At 46.0% G+C, this 11,740-nt stretch overlaps 3 protein-coding genes across 3 annotated transcripts in view; 1 reads left to right on the forward strand and 2 right to left on the reverse strand.

The window, feature by feature from the left end:
• LOC132871041 (meiosis inhibitor protein 1-like) overlaps nucleotides 1–2,040 on the reverse strand; it is a 36,061-nt gene extending 34,021 nt beyond the window's left edge. Inside the window, exons 1-2 of the mRNA XM_060905195.1 lie at nucleotides 2,029–2,040; nucleotides 1,821–1,973 (exon numbers count right to left, since the gene is read on the reverse strand). Coding sequence (XP_060761178.1) covers nucleotides 1,821–1,973; nucleotides 2,029–2,040 — 165 coding nt within the window. The remainder of the gene's footprint in view (nucleotides 1–1,820; nucleotides 1,974–2,028) is intronic.
• A 1,008-nt stretch (nucleotides 2,041–3,048) lies between these two features.
• On the forward strand, nucleotides 3,049–6,342 carry LOC132870478 (GTPase IMAP family member 7-like). The gene is made up of 2 exons (XM_060904122.1): nucleotides 3,049–3,088; nucleotides 5,026–6,342. The coding sequence occupies exons 1-2, from the start codon at nucleotides 3,055–3,057 to the stop codon at nucleotides 5,928–5,930; spliced, it is 939 nt and encodes a 312-aa protein (XP_060760105.1). The 5' UTR covers nucleotides 3,049–3,054; the 3' UTR covers nucleotides 5,931–6,342.
• A 141-nt stretch (nucleotides 6,343–6,483) lies between these two features.
• On the reverse strand, nucleotides 6,484–11,362 carry LOC132870479 (ER lumen protein-retaining receptor 3). The gene is made up of 5 exons (XM_060904123.1): nucleotides 10,937–11,362; nucleotides 10,289–10,389; nucleotides 9,977–10,135; nucleotides 8,736–8,988; nucleotides 6,484–7,911 (listed from the first exon to the last, which is right to left on the reverse strand). The coding sequence occupies exons 1-5, from the start codon at nucleotides 11,025–11,027 to the stop codon at nucleotides 7,868–7,870; spliced, it is 648 nt and encodes a 215-aa protein (XP_060760106.1). The 5' UTR covers nucleotides 11,028–11,362; the 3' UTR covers nucleotides 6,484–7,867.
• Nucleotides 11,363–11,740: the final 378 nt, after the last annotated feature.

Below are 11,740 nucleotides of genomic sequence, written 5' to 3' on the forward strand. Positions count from 1 at the left end.
AACACATGGCGGCTGAGCTGGGGAGCTATAAGCAAGCCCACACCAGCCCGCCGGCGCTCACCATGGGCGACTCCAGAGAAGTGGAGAGTCCAGCCCCTCTTGAGGAGCTGGGTTCCGGAGCCCAAGCTGTGCATGGAGGTGAGCCCGACTATCTCTAGCTGGTACCTCTCAACCTCCCGCACAAGCTCAGGTTCTTTCCCCCCCAGTGAAGTGACATTCCATGTCCCAACAGCTAGCCGCTGTGTTCGGGGATCAGGTCGTCGAGGCCCCTGCCTTTGACTGCTGCCTAATCCACACTGCACCAGCCCCCTATGGCTACCTCTGTGGGTGGTGAACCCACAGGAGGTCGGGCCCACGTCACTGCTTCGGGCTGAGCCCGGCCGGGCCCCGTGGGCAAAGGCCCGGCCACCAAGCGCTCGCATACGAGCCCCAACCCCAGGTCTGGCTCCAGGGTGGGGCCCTGGCTGCGCCATACTGGGCTACTTCATCTCATACTGAAAAAAAAAAGAAAAAAAATCCAAACTTTAATTGAAATTTATTCAGCAAAAAAAAAAAAAAAAATCCATCAAGAAAATTATTTTCAACAAAAACACACGCACCACGATTATTGGCAGTAAAACAGCACTGAGTGCCTCCTCTAACATTTTATTAGGTTGGAGATCCAGAGCAGGGCATTGAGCCCATTCCTCTTCACACAGTCTCTCCAGATCATCCAGGGTCCTCGACCTTCTCTTGTGCTCTGTCTCTCCCCTCTTCAGCTCAGCCCACAGGTTTTCACTGGGGTTCAGCTCAGGGGACTGAGATGTTCAGGGCAGAAGCTCGAGTCTGTGCTCACTGAACCATTTTAGTGTTGATTTGGACAGATCCTTCAGATCATTGTCCTGCTGGAAGATCCAGTGTCAGCCCAGTTTTAGTTTCCTGGCAGAGGAGCTAGATGTTGATTTAAAATGTCCTGGTGTTTCATGATGCCATGGAGCCTAATAAGGTTGCAGGGCCTTTCGAGGAAAAACAGCTCCAAAACATCACAGAAACGTCACCATATTTTACAGTTGGGATCGGGTTCTTTTCATTATCGCCATCCTTGTTTTTACTCCAAACCCACCACGAGTGTTTATTGGCAAAAAGCTCCATTTTTGTTCCATCAGACCAGAGAACGCGGTTCCAGTCAAAGTTGTCGTAGTGTTTCACAAACTTCAGGTTCTTACATTTGGGGTTAACTGACAGAAAAGGCTTTTTTTTTCTGGAACCTTCCAAATAATCTGTTGGTATGGAGGTGGAGTCTGATGGGGGTTTTGGAGACTCGGAAACCCCAAGATTTTACTTTTTCTTGTAATTCACCAAAAGTGATCCTTAGGGATTTTTTTTTTGCCTCTCTTACCCTCCTCACTGTATGTGGGGTAAAATAAACTCCTCTTCCATGTGAGTGTGGACAGTTCCAGTTGGTGTCCACTTTCTTATTATTGCCCTAACAGTAGAAATGGACAGTTTCAGGTGAGGAGATGTTTTTTTATCCCCATTCCCTGACTCGGGAAGGTCAACACACTTCTCCCTCATTGGGTTTGTGTGTCTCTGATCTTTCCCATGGTGATGTTGAGGGAATTTGGCCTCTGTGTCACCTCATATTTGTTCCCCAGTTAATCAGGAAGTCATGGATTACGGCTTGAAAGTTCCTACACACTTTCAAACATGTACAACTTAAATGCACATACTTCATGTATGACAATAGATATCAATACAACAAATAAAATTAAAAATAAATAATAAATAAACTCAAACTGTGATTACAACAAACAGATTCCAATAATAATAATAATAATTACCGACACGTCCTGGCTGTCCATCAGCTCGATGACGCACGCGACGCACACCCTGAGGCCCACCCAGGCTCCGCCTTCATGTCTCGCGCTCCACCGCGGATCGTGTCTGTGGTGAATCTTCTCATACACGACATCTACAGCCGCCATTTCACCTTCCTGCTCAAATAAACACCTTAAACAGGACCAAGCTTTCACTATCCTTAATATTTACCTCAGATTTCATGTCTTAGGGTTCCATATTTACCTTTATTTTAATAAAATAATTAATTTCCTCTCAGCGAGCTAACAGGCTAAAGTCTCTCACCTCACACAGTCCGCTAGCGGCTAAAGTCTCTCACCGTGTTGGACAAAAAGCGAATAAAATAGCGCCCTTAGATATAATAACTTATCTCGGAAGTTTTAAAATCACTAATTAGTTCAAAATCCAGGTCCTGAAATCACACAAAGTTAAGTTTTAACTAATTTTAAATAATCTCTTCGCGCCACAGCTCGAACACTCACTGCTCCTCTGAGGTAAGGGTCAGTCTGACTCCGCCCAGTCTGCCGCGAGCCTATTTATATCCATGATGACGCATGCGCCTCAACGTCAACCCGGAAGAGAAGTGTTCTCCAGCCTCATGGTGTGAATGAGTGTTAATTACTCAAATAAAACCTCATTAAAATGAAGAAAACTCACCTGCACTCTCTGTTAAAAGTCTGATCACACACACTAAACATTGTACAGTAACTGTAATATATAATACATGAATAAATATATCTATGTGATTTAGAAATATAATTTTATATCACTTCTACCATCATGGAGGTTTTTTTTCTATTAATATCTATTTCCTTTTTATTCACATTAAAACTTATTTATGACGTTTAGTTCAGTTTTTATTTTTATATTAATGTCGGTTTTATATCGTTTATAAATAGATAATATCGTTTATTGTATTTAAAGCTCTGATATTGCTCTGTATCATTTTTATATACTGATAAAAACACGTTTTTATTTTTTTCTTGTTGATATTACCCGTTTTAATACTTCATCACGTTATTGTTTGTCCCTTTCACAATTAAATTACTGTCTATAATTCCCCCCCTCATATGTGCACGCGCTCCAGGACCCATACTGTCATTAGCATGATTATAAAACACTATTGGTCACTTTTGGTCACGGCGACCGTGACGTCACGGAGACAGGCTTGACAGCGGATGCAGAAGCTCCTCGGACCGTGTCCCGGTGTTCGGCATCATGGCCGCGTCGGAGTGTCCCGCGGCGTCTGAAGGTGAGTGACAGACAGACAGACAGACGCTACTGATCCTGCAGGGATCATAATAACGGTGTGCATGCCCTTCAGGAGGAGGAGGATGTGGTATCATACTGTAGCGCATGCGCGGTCTGCTGCAAGAAAAATCAATGCATGTCAGTAATCAGCTGTAAAATACCTGCATTCAGCCGCACGCGCTCAATCACCTGCGCATGCGCTCCGCCCTGCTCTCCATCTGCACCATCAGCTGCTGCAGAGCTCAGAACGGGGGGGGATTCTCTACAGGCCCGGAAGCACATTTTATTCAAAATGCAATAATAAGTAGCCCGGAAATCACGTCTACACTGACACGTGCTTGTCTTCAGTCCTAGCTACTTCTGAGGCTCATTAATTAATTAATGGATGGATGGATGGATAAAGAGTGAGTGAGTGAGCTTGCAGTTGCAAACCGGATATGACGTCATAACCATAGTGGATTTGGCTCAGGTGGTTGATGTTTAAAAGTGTTCCTATACACAGAAAAAACCCTGTGATTCATGCAGTAAATCTATTCATCCATAGTGTCTTTGTTATGGCATAAAGATCAGCTCCGCCCCCAGACAGAACAGCACCACGCCTCCTAGGTAGCTTTAGCTACTGCACTAGAGGTAAGCTAACTCGCTGATTAGTTAAGCTAGCCAGCAGCACTGTGTGAACATTAAAGTGCATATCACGGGTAAATTCAAGAGCAAGATCAATGTAATTCTCCTATTTTATATTAAACTTTGGTCAAATATCTGTAACATTCTGCATGTTCTGCAATTTTTTTTTACCTTGCACAATACCAGAAAAATTCAGTTGAAATCAAGCCATTTGAGGTGAATTGGTCCGCCTCTGAAAAAACTTGGCATTTGGATTTCCCGCCAAACATTGCTTTTCGGCAGCACGGTGGTGTAGTGGTTAGCGCTGTCGCCTCACAGCAAGAAGGTCCTGGGTTCGAGCCCCGTGGCCGGCGAGGGCGTTTCTGTGCGGAGTTTGCATGTTCTCCCCGTGTCCGCGTGGGTTTCTTCCGGGTGCTCCGGTTTCCCCCACAGTCCAAAGACATGCAGGTTAGGTTAACTGGTGACTCTAAATTGACCGTAGGTGTGAATGTGAGTGTGAATGGTTGTCTGTGTCTATGTGTCAGCCCTGTGATGACCTGGCGACTTGTCCAGGGTGTACCCCGCCTTTCGCCCGTAGTCAGCTGGGATAGGCTCCAGCTTGCCTGCGACCCTGTAGAACAGGATAAAGTGGCTACAGATAATGAGATGAGATGAGACATTGATTTTCGTGATGTCGCGTGCGGGACGCCTCCCTCTGAATCCTGCATCAGCGCTGGTTTGTTTATGAGAAAACGACCTGGTGGTTTTCTGCAAATTTCTTCAATGTTATCGCGTAATTATTAAAATGGTTAACAGATGTATCGTAGGAGGGTGTAGCAACACCAATCTTGATGGGATTAGTACTCATCGTTTTCCAAAAGACCGGACAATGAGAGAGAAATGGGAGCGCTTGGTCTACACAGGCTGTGCACTGAAACTGCGCAAGCTCACGCAGCCTGCTGGCGCTTCCGCAGGTGACGTCACGAATCTGGCTCCAGACTCCCTTGGGATTTTTCCAGACGCATTTTGTTATTTTATTTTTTTCTGCTGTAGACAGATGGCCTTGTGCAAAATTACCCTTCTGGATGAGTGTGTAAAGGGACATACTTTCATATAAAAAAAAATGAAATTGATCCAGAATATGCACTTTAATGTTCCTAAACCTGTAACAGTGTAAGGTAAAACCAGTCGACTGAAGAATGATGTCATACAGCTGAGTTCAACACTGGCTGGTTAAAATTAACTTTAAATTCACTTGTCAATTTGCACAATGAGGACATGGTATGCAAAGTTATTAGATATAGTGAGGTCCTGTGTGTGTATGTCGCCCCTCAGGCAGCGTGTGTGGCACAGATCTGCGGATTGTCCTGTTGGGCCGGACTGGTTCTGGTAAAAGCTCCACAGGAAACACCATTCTGGGAACGTCTGTGTTTCAGAGAGACATCTCTCCTCTGTCCATCACTCAGCAGTGTGTACGAGCCTGTGGTGAGGTAGAGGGGCGGAGCCTGCAGGTGATTGACACTCCAGGCTTTTTCCACACTTGTATGTCATCAGAGGAGGTGTGTGCAGAGGTGGCACGTGGCATGATGAATCTCTCTGCTCCCGGACCTCACGCGCTTCTGTTAGTCCTCAAACCAGGAAAATTAACGCCGGAAGAGCTCATGACTCTGGAGTGGATCGGCAAGGTTTTGGGTTCAGTGGCTCTCAAACACACTGTCCTCGTCCTCACACACGCTGACCAGCTGCACGACAAACCAGCCGAGCACTTTCTACAGGAGAGCAAGGAACTCTGGGAATTCATTCGGTCATGCGAGGGCAGGATTCACATGCTGGATAACACGAAAAATGAAGATCGAGCCCAAGTGAATGAGCTGCTGAAGAAAATCGAGGTGATGGTGGGGAGGAATGAGGGGAATTGGTATGTGTGTGAGCAGAGGATTCTGGGAGAAAAGGAGCAGGGGCAGAAGAGGGAGAGAGGAGATGAGGATAAAGAGAGGAGGAAGAAAGCAGAGCACGAGTTCTGGTGCGAGTTAGTGACTGCCATGGGGAAGGGGGCACTGGAGAGCTCCGGAGTTCTGGAGAAAGGCAAAGGGAAAGGGAAAAAGAGTAAAGTGGTGCACAGGGCAGCAGCTTTAGCATCCACGCCCCTTTCAGTGACATCTGCTGCTAAAATGGTGGGCGGGGCCATGAGGGAAGGGAGCAAAGTGCTGTACAAACACCGTAAAACACTGCTGCAGTGAACACACACCACTCCGGCTTCACTCCACACCACGCTGTCGCTGTAGATACAACCGTAACCTTCAGCCAGGAGTGTGTGTTAACCAGGACACACACACAGCAGGACGTAGACAAGGATGTGCTGGAAGCAGAAGGGCATGCAAGGCACCATGAACTAACACAAATTATTACACACGCCTGATAAAAGTATTAATACAGCAGCGTTCTGTGATTAAACCCACAGAAGAAGTGTAGACTGTGTACAGCATTGACGCTAAACCGACTGAAAGTGTGTAATTTACTGTCGTCCTTCATCTTCACTGCTTCTGATGGTGTGTTTATTCTCAAAGATTGTCTTATCCTTGGGAAATGCTCCACTAAATGTTTAAGAGCACACACAGAACATGATGCCATTGCTATTTTGTTTCCTTCTCTTTATGATGTCACAATATCGTGCCAAATAAACAACCAGTAACAACTTTACCACGGTGCAGCAATGCATTTTGGGTAAATTTAACTCATTTAATTTCCCTTCATCAGAATAGCTACTGACACACACACACACCAAAAACACTATACACACACATTCGATCCTTTATTGGTAAAACACACCCATTTTACAAAACACACTCAACAAACATCAGAAAAACAGAAAGCACTTCCCAGTATGAATTTGTAAAAAATGATCACTTTAGATAGAGTCTTTGGAAAAGATATGGAGTGTTTAAGCTCCTGTTTTAACACCATGTGAAATGTGTAGAACGCTCATATGAAACACACACACGCCCCTCCCTGTGCGAGTGCTCGACCTGTTCAATCAGTTACGACACTGAGACGAGTCCTGTGACTGACTCCTGTTTGTTAATCTCGTCATTAACGCTGAGAAAAATCCAGCATACCGTATACGGTTGTGAAACGGAACTCTGCGATTGGTCCAGATGCTGACCTCAAACTCTGGATCAGTACCAGATTGGATTTCTGTACCGATACGTTCTTTATACTGCATGTAAACATGTGACATGAACAGACACAACAGGAAGAGCACACAGACGGTCTCCCAGTCCACCACCTCCACCACCCATGTGGCATTTTATCTCTTATGTAGCTACGTTAAGTGTTCAGCACCACTACAAAGCTTTTCCAGTTGCCATTAGAAACTGGCTCGTGTGTGTGGCGCTGCACTTCACACCATCACGCTACGACACTGTACAGTGAGGAAGTGAGGGACACTAGCTCACATGGCAGACGACTAGAGCGAGGGTAGTTAGCTGACGTGCTACATTAGTAAGAGTGTACAGATCAGACAGATTACATCAGGGTCTGAAAACTTAAAAATAGCTCTTGGTCATGCACTCAAATAAAAAAAAAGCATAAAATATAGAGTTTATCCCTTCTTGGCACCCATAGGACAATAAACAAAAGCTCACACACACACACACACACACACACACACAGTGAAGGAAGACATTGGCATGTGTGCTCTTTTCTTGAGTACCAATAAGTGTTTCTATATGTATGAGGGTAAGTCAAAAAGTTCTAAGATAAATTGAAAATCTTTATTTATGAAAATAACAAAGCTATTTCTCTACAGATCCTCCATTTAAGTCTAAACACTTCTGCAAGCGGTGTTTCCATCGGAGAATTCCTTCTTTGTAGAATTCTGGGGGATGTCTGTCACACCTTTTGAAATTATAAAATCTGTCTTAGAACTTTTTGACTTACCCTCGTGTGTGTGTGTATATATATGTGTGTGAAAAAAACCAATTTAAAAAAATCTTTATGCTGTACATTAAGGCACATTTCTGTTTTCCCCTCCAACATGGCGGCTGAGCCCCAACGCTGGGATTCGAAGTTACTATAAAAATTTGGAGTTCCTTTAAAATGCAAAATGAGTTGAAGTTGGCAGAGTGAGAAACGCTGATACAGAAACACGCAGAAGGGGCGGAGCCAAGACTGGTCCTCACACTGGCATCGGCAGAGACATCTTCCCATTTCCTCTGATCACTGAGGGGGGTCAGAGAGAGGCGGGGAGAGAAATAGAGGGAGGGGGAAGTTAGAGATAGAGGTGGGGAGAGAGATAGAGGGAGGGGGAAGTTAGAGATAGAGGTGGGGAGAGAGATAGAGGGAGGGGGAAGTTAGAGATAGAGGTGGGGAGAGAGATAGAGGGAGGGGGAAGTTAGAGATAGAGGCGGGGAGAGAAATAGAGGGAGGGGGAAGTTAGAGATAGAGGCGGGGAGAGAAATAGAGGGAGGGGGAAGTTAGAGATAGAGGTGGGGAGAGAGATAGAGGGAGGGGGAAGTTAGAGATAGAGGTGGGGAGAGAGATAGAGGGAGGGGGAAGTTAGAGATAGAGGTGGGGAGAGAGATAGAGGGAGGGGGAAGTTAGAGATAGAGGCGGGGAGAGAAATAGAGGGAGGGGGAAGTTAGAGATAGAGGCGGGGAGAGAAATAGAGGGAGGGGGAAGTTAGAGATAGAGGCGGGGAGAGAAATAGAGGGAGGGGGAAGTTAGAGATAGAGGCGGGGAGAGAAATAGAGGGAGGGGGAAGTTAGAGATAGAGGTGGGGAGAGAGATAGAGGGAGGGGGAAGTTAGAGATAGAGGCAGGGAGAGAAATAGAGGGATGGGGGAATTTTGGGGGGGAGACAGAGAGAGAGGGGCAGCATTTTGTTTTAAATCTTCGTCAGCGTGTTAAATTGAATGATTCCCGTCACTCAGGAATCACAGAAACATCATTAAATAATTTTTGTTCCTGTAGAGAAGGTGGATGTTGATATAAACCAGTAGAAGAGCGTGTGATTAACATGGTGTTTAATTAAAGATGTGCGCTCACCTCGGGTGAAGTAGAGGTAGAAGAAGTCACAGTAGAAGATGGTCTGCACAACTCCAGAGACGACAGCGATCTGGTCGAAGAAGCCCTCTGTGTGGTAGCGCCACACCCAGTTGGCCAGGTAGAGGGCACGGTACAGTCCTAGAAAGAACAGGTAGTGTGTGGTGATGGACTCGGCCTCACCCGTCTTGGTGATCATGAACAGCTGTGGTAAGATGGCCACTGACTCCAGGTAGATGGAGAACGTCCACAGGATCTACAACCATGATTTCAACAACAATAACAATAATAAAGAGTTAGCAAGAGGATGACGGTGGTACACTCTTCTAGCCTGGAGTTTGTCTCTTGCTGGCATGTAACATCATAGCTTAGCAATGTGAGCTAACTGTGCTAGCCATGTACACTCTCCGCAGGCACCAGAGATCTCTGATACTTCCTTCCAAACATCATTTTCATTATTATCAGCTCTATACCCCTGTAATGAGAGGCTGCATGACAGTATGTGATGAAACCATGATAAGATTTTCTTGCATTTTTGTCCATCAAATAGTAAACAAGAACTAAATGTAGGTATGAACTAAAGTTGTGAGCAGGGAACTGGAGAAACCTCAGAGCACACAGGACTGATCTGAGGCATCGTTCTGATTCATCACTCTATACCATCGAACCTAATTTACTGGCTAGTGTAGATACTGGGAGTATAGCAGCCAGGGTCGTTAGGGCGGAGTTAGTCATATGACATCAGTGCAGCAGTTCAAAATTAGCTGGACTGAGCGAGTGAGTGCAGTCTAGGGAAAAGGACGTGCAAATTCATTATTTACACTAATGCTATGTGGTTTAATATCACCAATAAAAATAGAACAAATACATTTTCAAGCAAACACCTTCCCTAAAAAAAAAACCCCACACACTGCCTGACTCGTTTGTTTAATTGCCAGCACAGTCACCTTAAACAAACAGGAAGGGTAAGGTGTGTGGACTCAAGAAAAAGAACAAGTGTGTGTTTTCACATCAACTCATAGCAAAGTACTGCACAAGAAACACCCATACTGCTCCCCGTACCGGGCCCCACACCCGTACTGCTCCCCGTACCGGGCCCCGCACCCGTACTGCTCCCCGTACCGGGCCCCGCACCCGTACTGCTCCCCGTACCGGGCCCCGCACCCGTACTGCTCCCCGTACCGGGCCCCGCACCCGTACTGCTCCCCGTACCGGGCCCATGTTTTGTCCGCGTTTGTGTGTACCTCCAGTGGAGTGAAGGCATAGTTCTCAAGGAAGGAGAGTCCAGCAACAGGAACCAACAGGAACTCCACACGGAATGAGTCATTCTCACTGTCATAAGAGTTCCTGAAGCGCATGTAAATTAGATGCACTGTTGCATAGGCAAGGACCAGGAACACCACCTGAGGGGGGCGGGGGACAGACAGACAGACCATTAGAGTGAAATATGAAAATGGAAAAATGCCTTCATATTTTTGTGTATATATATATATATATATATATATATATATATATATATATATATATATATATATATATATGTGTGTGTGTGTTACCTTCATGACCGTGTTGTACAAGGAGATGAAGACAGTGAACAGGTCCAGATATCTGGTGGTGAAGACCAATGCAAAGAGCACCTGGGACTTCCCTGAGATACCTACACACACACACACCGCTGGCTTATTTACTCTTCTCTCCTATCAGTGTGTCTCGGTCAGAGATCAAGTGCACTACGGAGTGTAAACAAGTCATTTTCTGCCCTATTAGGAAGCTAAATACCAAATGGCTCCCCAGTGGACACAGAGTCCACTATAAAGGGCGCATAATCCACTCTTTAATGAGTTATACACAGCACTCACTGGATATCTAGTGCACTACATGGGTGTAGGTTCCACCAGGTCCCACTCAGTCCTCAAATGGCTCCCTCTTAGTGCACTGCACAGGGCCGAGGAGGACCTACTTGTTTTCGTGCCCTCGTTCTCGCGCTGTTCTCCAGGAGGTGCTGAGATCAGAGTGAACCAAACAAGGCTTGAACTCACTCCATTCACTCCGGAGTGCACTTACAGAGAACAGCCTGATACACTCCGAGCAGCAGCTCTGGGACAGAAGTGCACTTCCACTGTGTGTGAGTGTGTGTGTGTGAGTGTGTAAACAGAGTGTCTGTGTGACGTGTCGGTTCGTGCACGAGCGCGCATTAACGTTACCTGCGCAGGACTTGGACCTCCAGATCTTCATGAAGAGGATGATGATGGCGAGCAGATGCGACACGTCACCGGCCAGACGGAACACGTTCATCCTCGCGCGTCAATAAGCACAAAACCGGAAATGAAATAATAATAATAATAATAATAATAATAAAAAGAGCTATTAGACGGGTAAGTCGGCAGTGTGCGGGGTCTCGCGCTGCTCTCGGAGTCTCGAGGACGGATTTCCGAGTGTAAACTTTCCGCCGCTGCACGAACACAGCGCGCGCTCTCAGTAAAGCTCCTTATAGATCCAGCTGTGCCCTCACAGATGTGCCGTTATTAACCACGCGACATTAACGGAGTGTTCTGCGACAGCCGGAACCGCTCTGTCTCTCTGCCTGCGCGTGAAGTCGGTAGGTGACGTGGCTGACGGAACTCCCTCCCTCCCTCCCTCCGTCACGCGCGCGCACGCGGAGGAATTCCTTCACCCCGGGACAAAAAAAAAACTCCAAACGCTCGTGAACGCGCGCGACTTAAAGGGACCGGACACCGGAGCGCAGCGCGCGAGCTCTGCCTGATCAGCAGCGGCTTATTTCAAACTGCTCTTTTTATCCTTCCTGTATGGTGTAGATGGAAACAGTTAACCAGTTCAAACAAACAAACAATGAATTCAGTTATAAAGTCATAAAAATGTGTGTGAGCAAAATTTTGATTAAATGCTGAAACAAAGAGTAAAAACAGAAAGAACCTGAAAAACCCTGTAAATGATCCCAAGATCAGGTTTATAAACTGAATCATAACAAAACACCAGTAATTTAACAC

This window comes from Neoarius graeffei, chromosome 22, assembly GCF_027579695.1.
Source record: "Neoarius graeffei isolate fNeoGra1 chromosome 22, fNeoGra1.pri, whole genome shotgun sequence".
Lineage (NCBI taxonomy): Eukaryota > Metazoa > Chordata > Actinopteri > Siluriformes > Ariidae > Neoarius > Neoarius graeffei.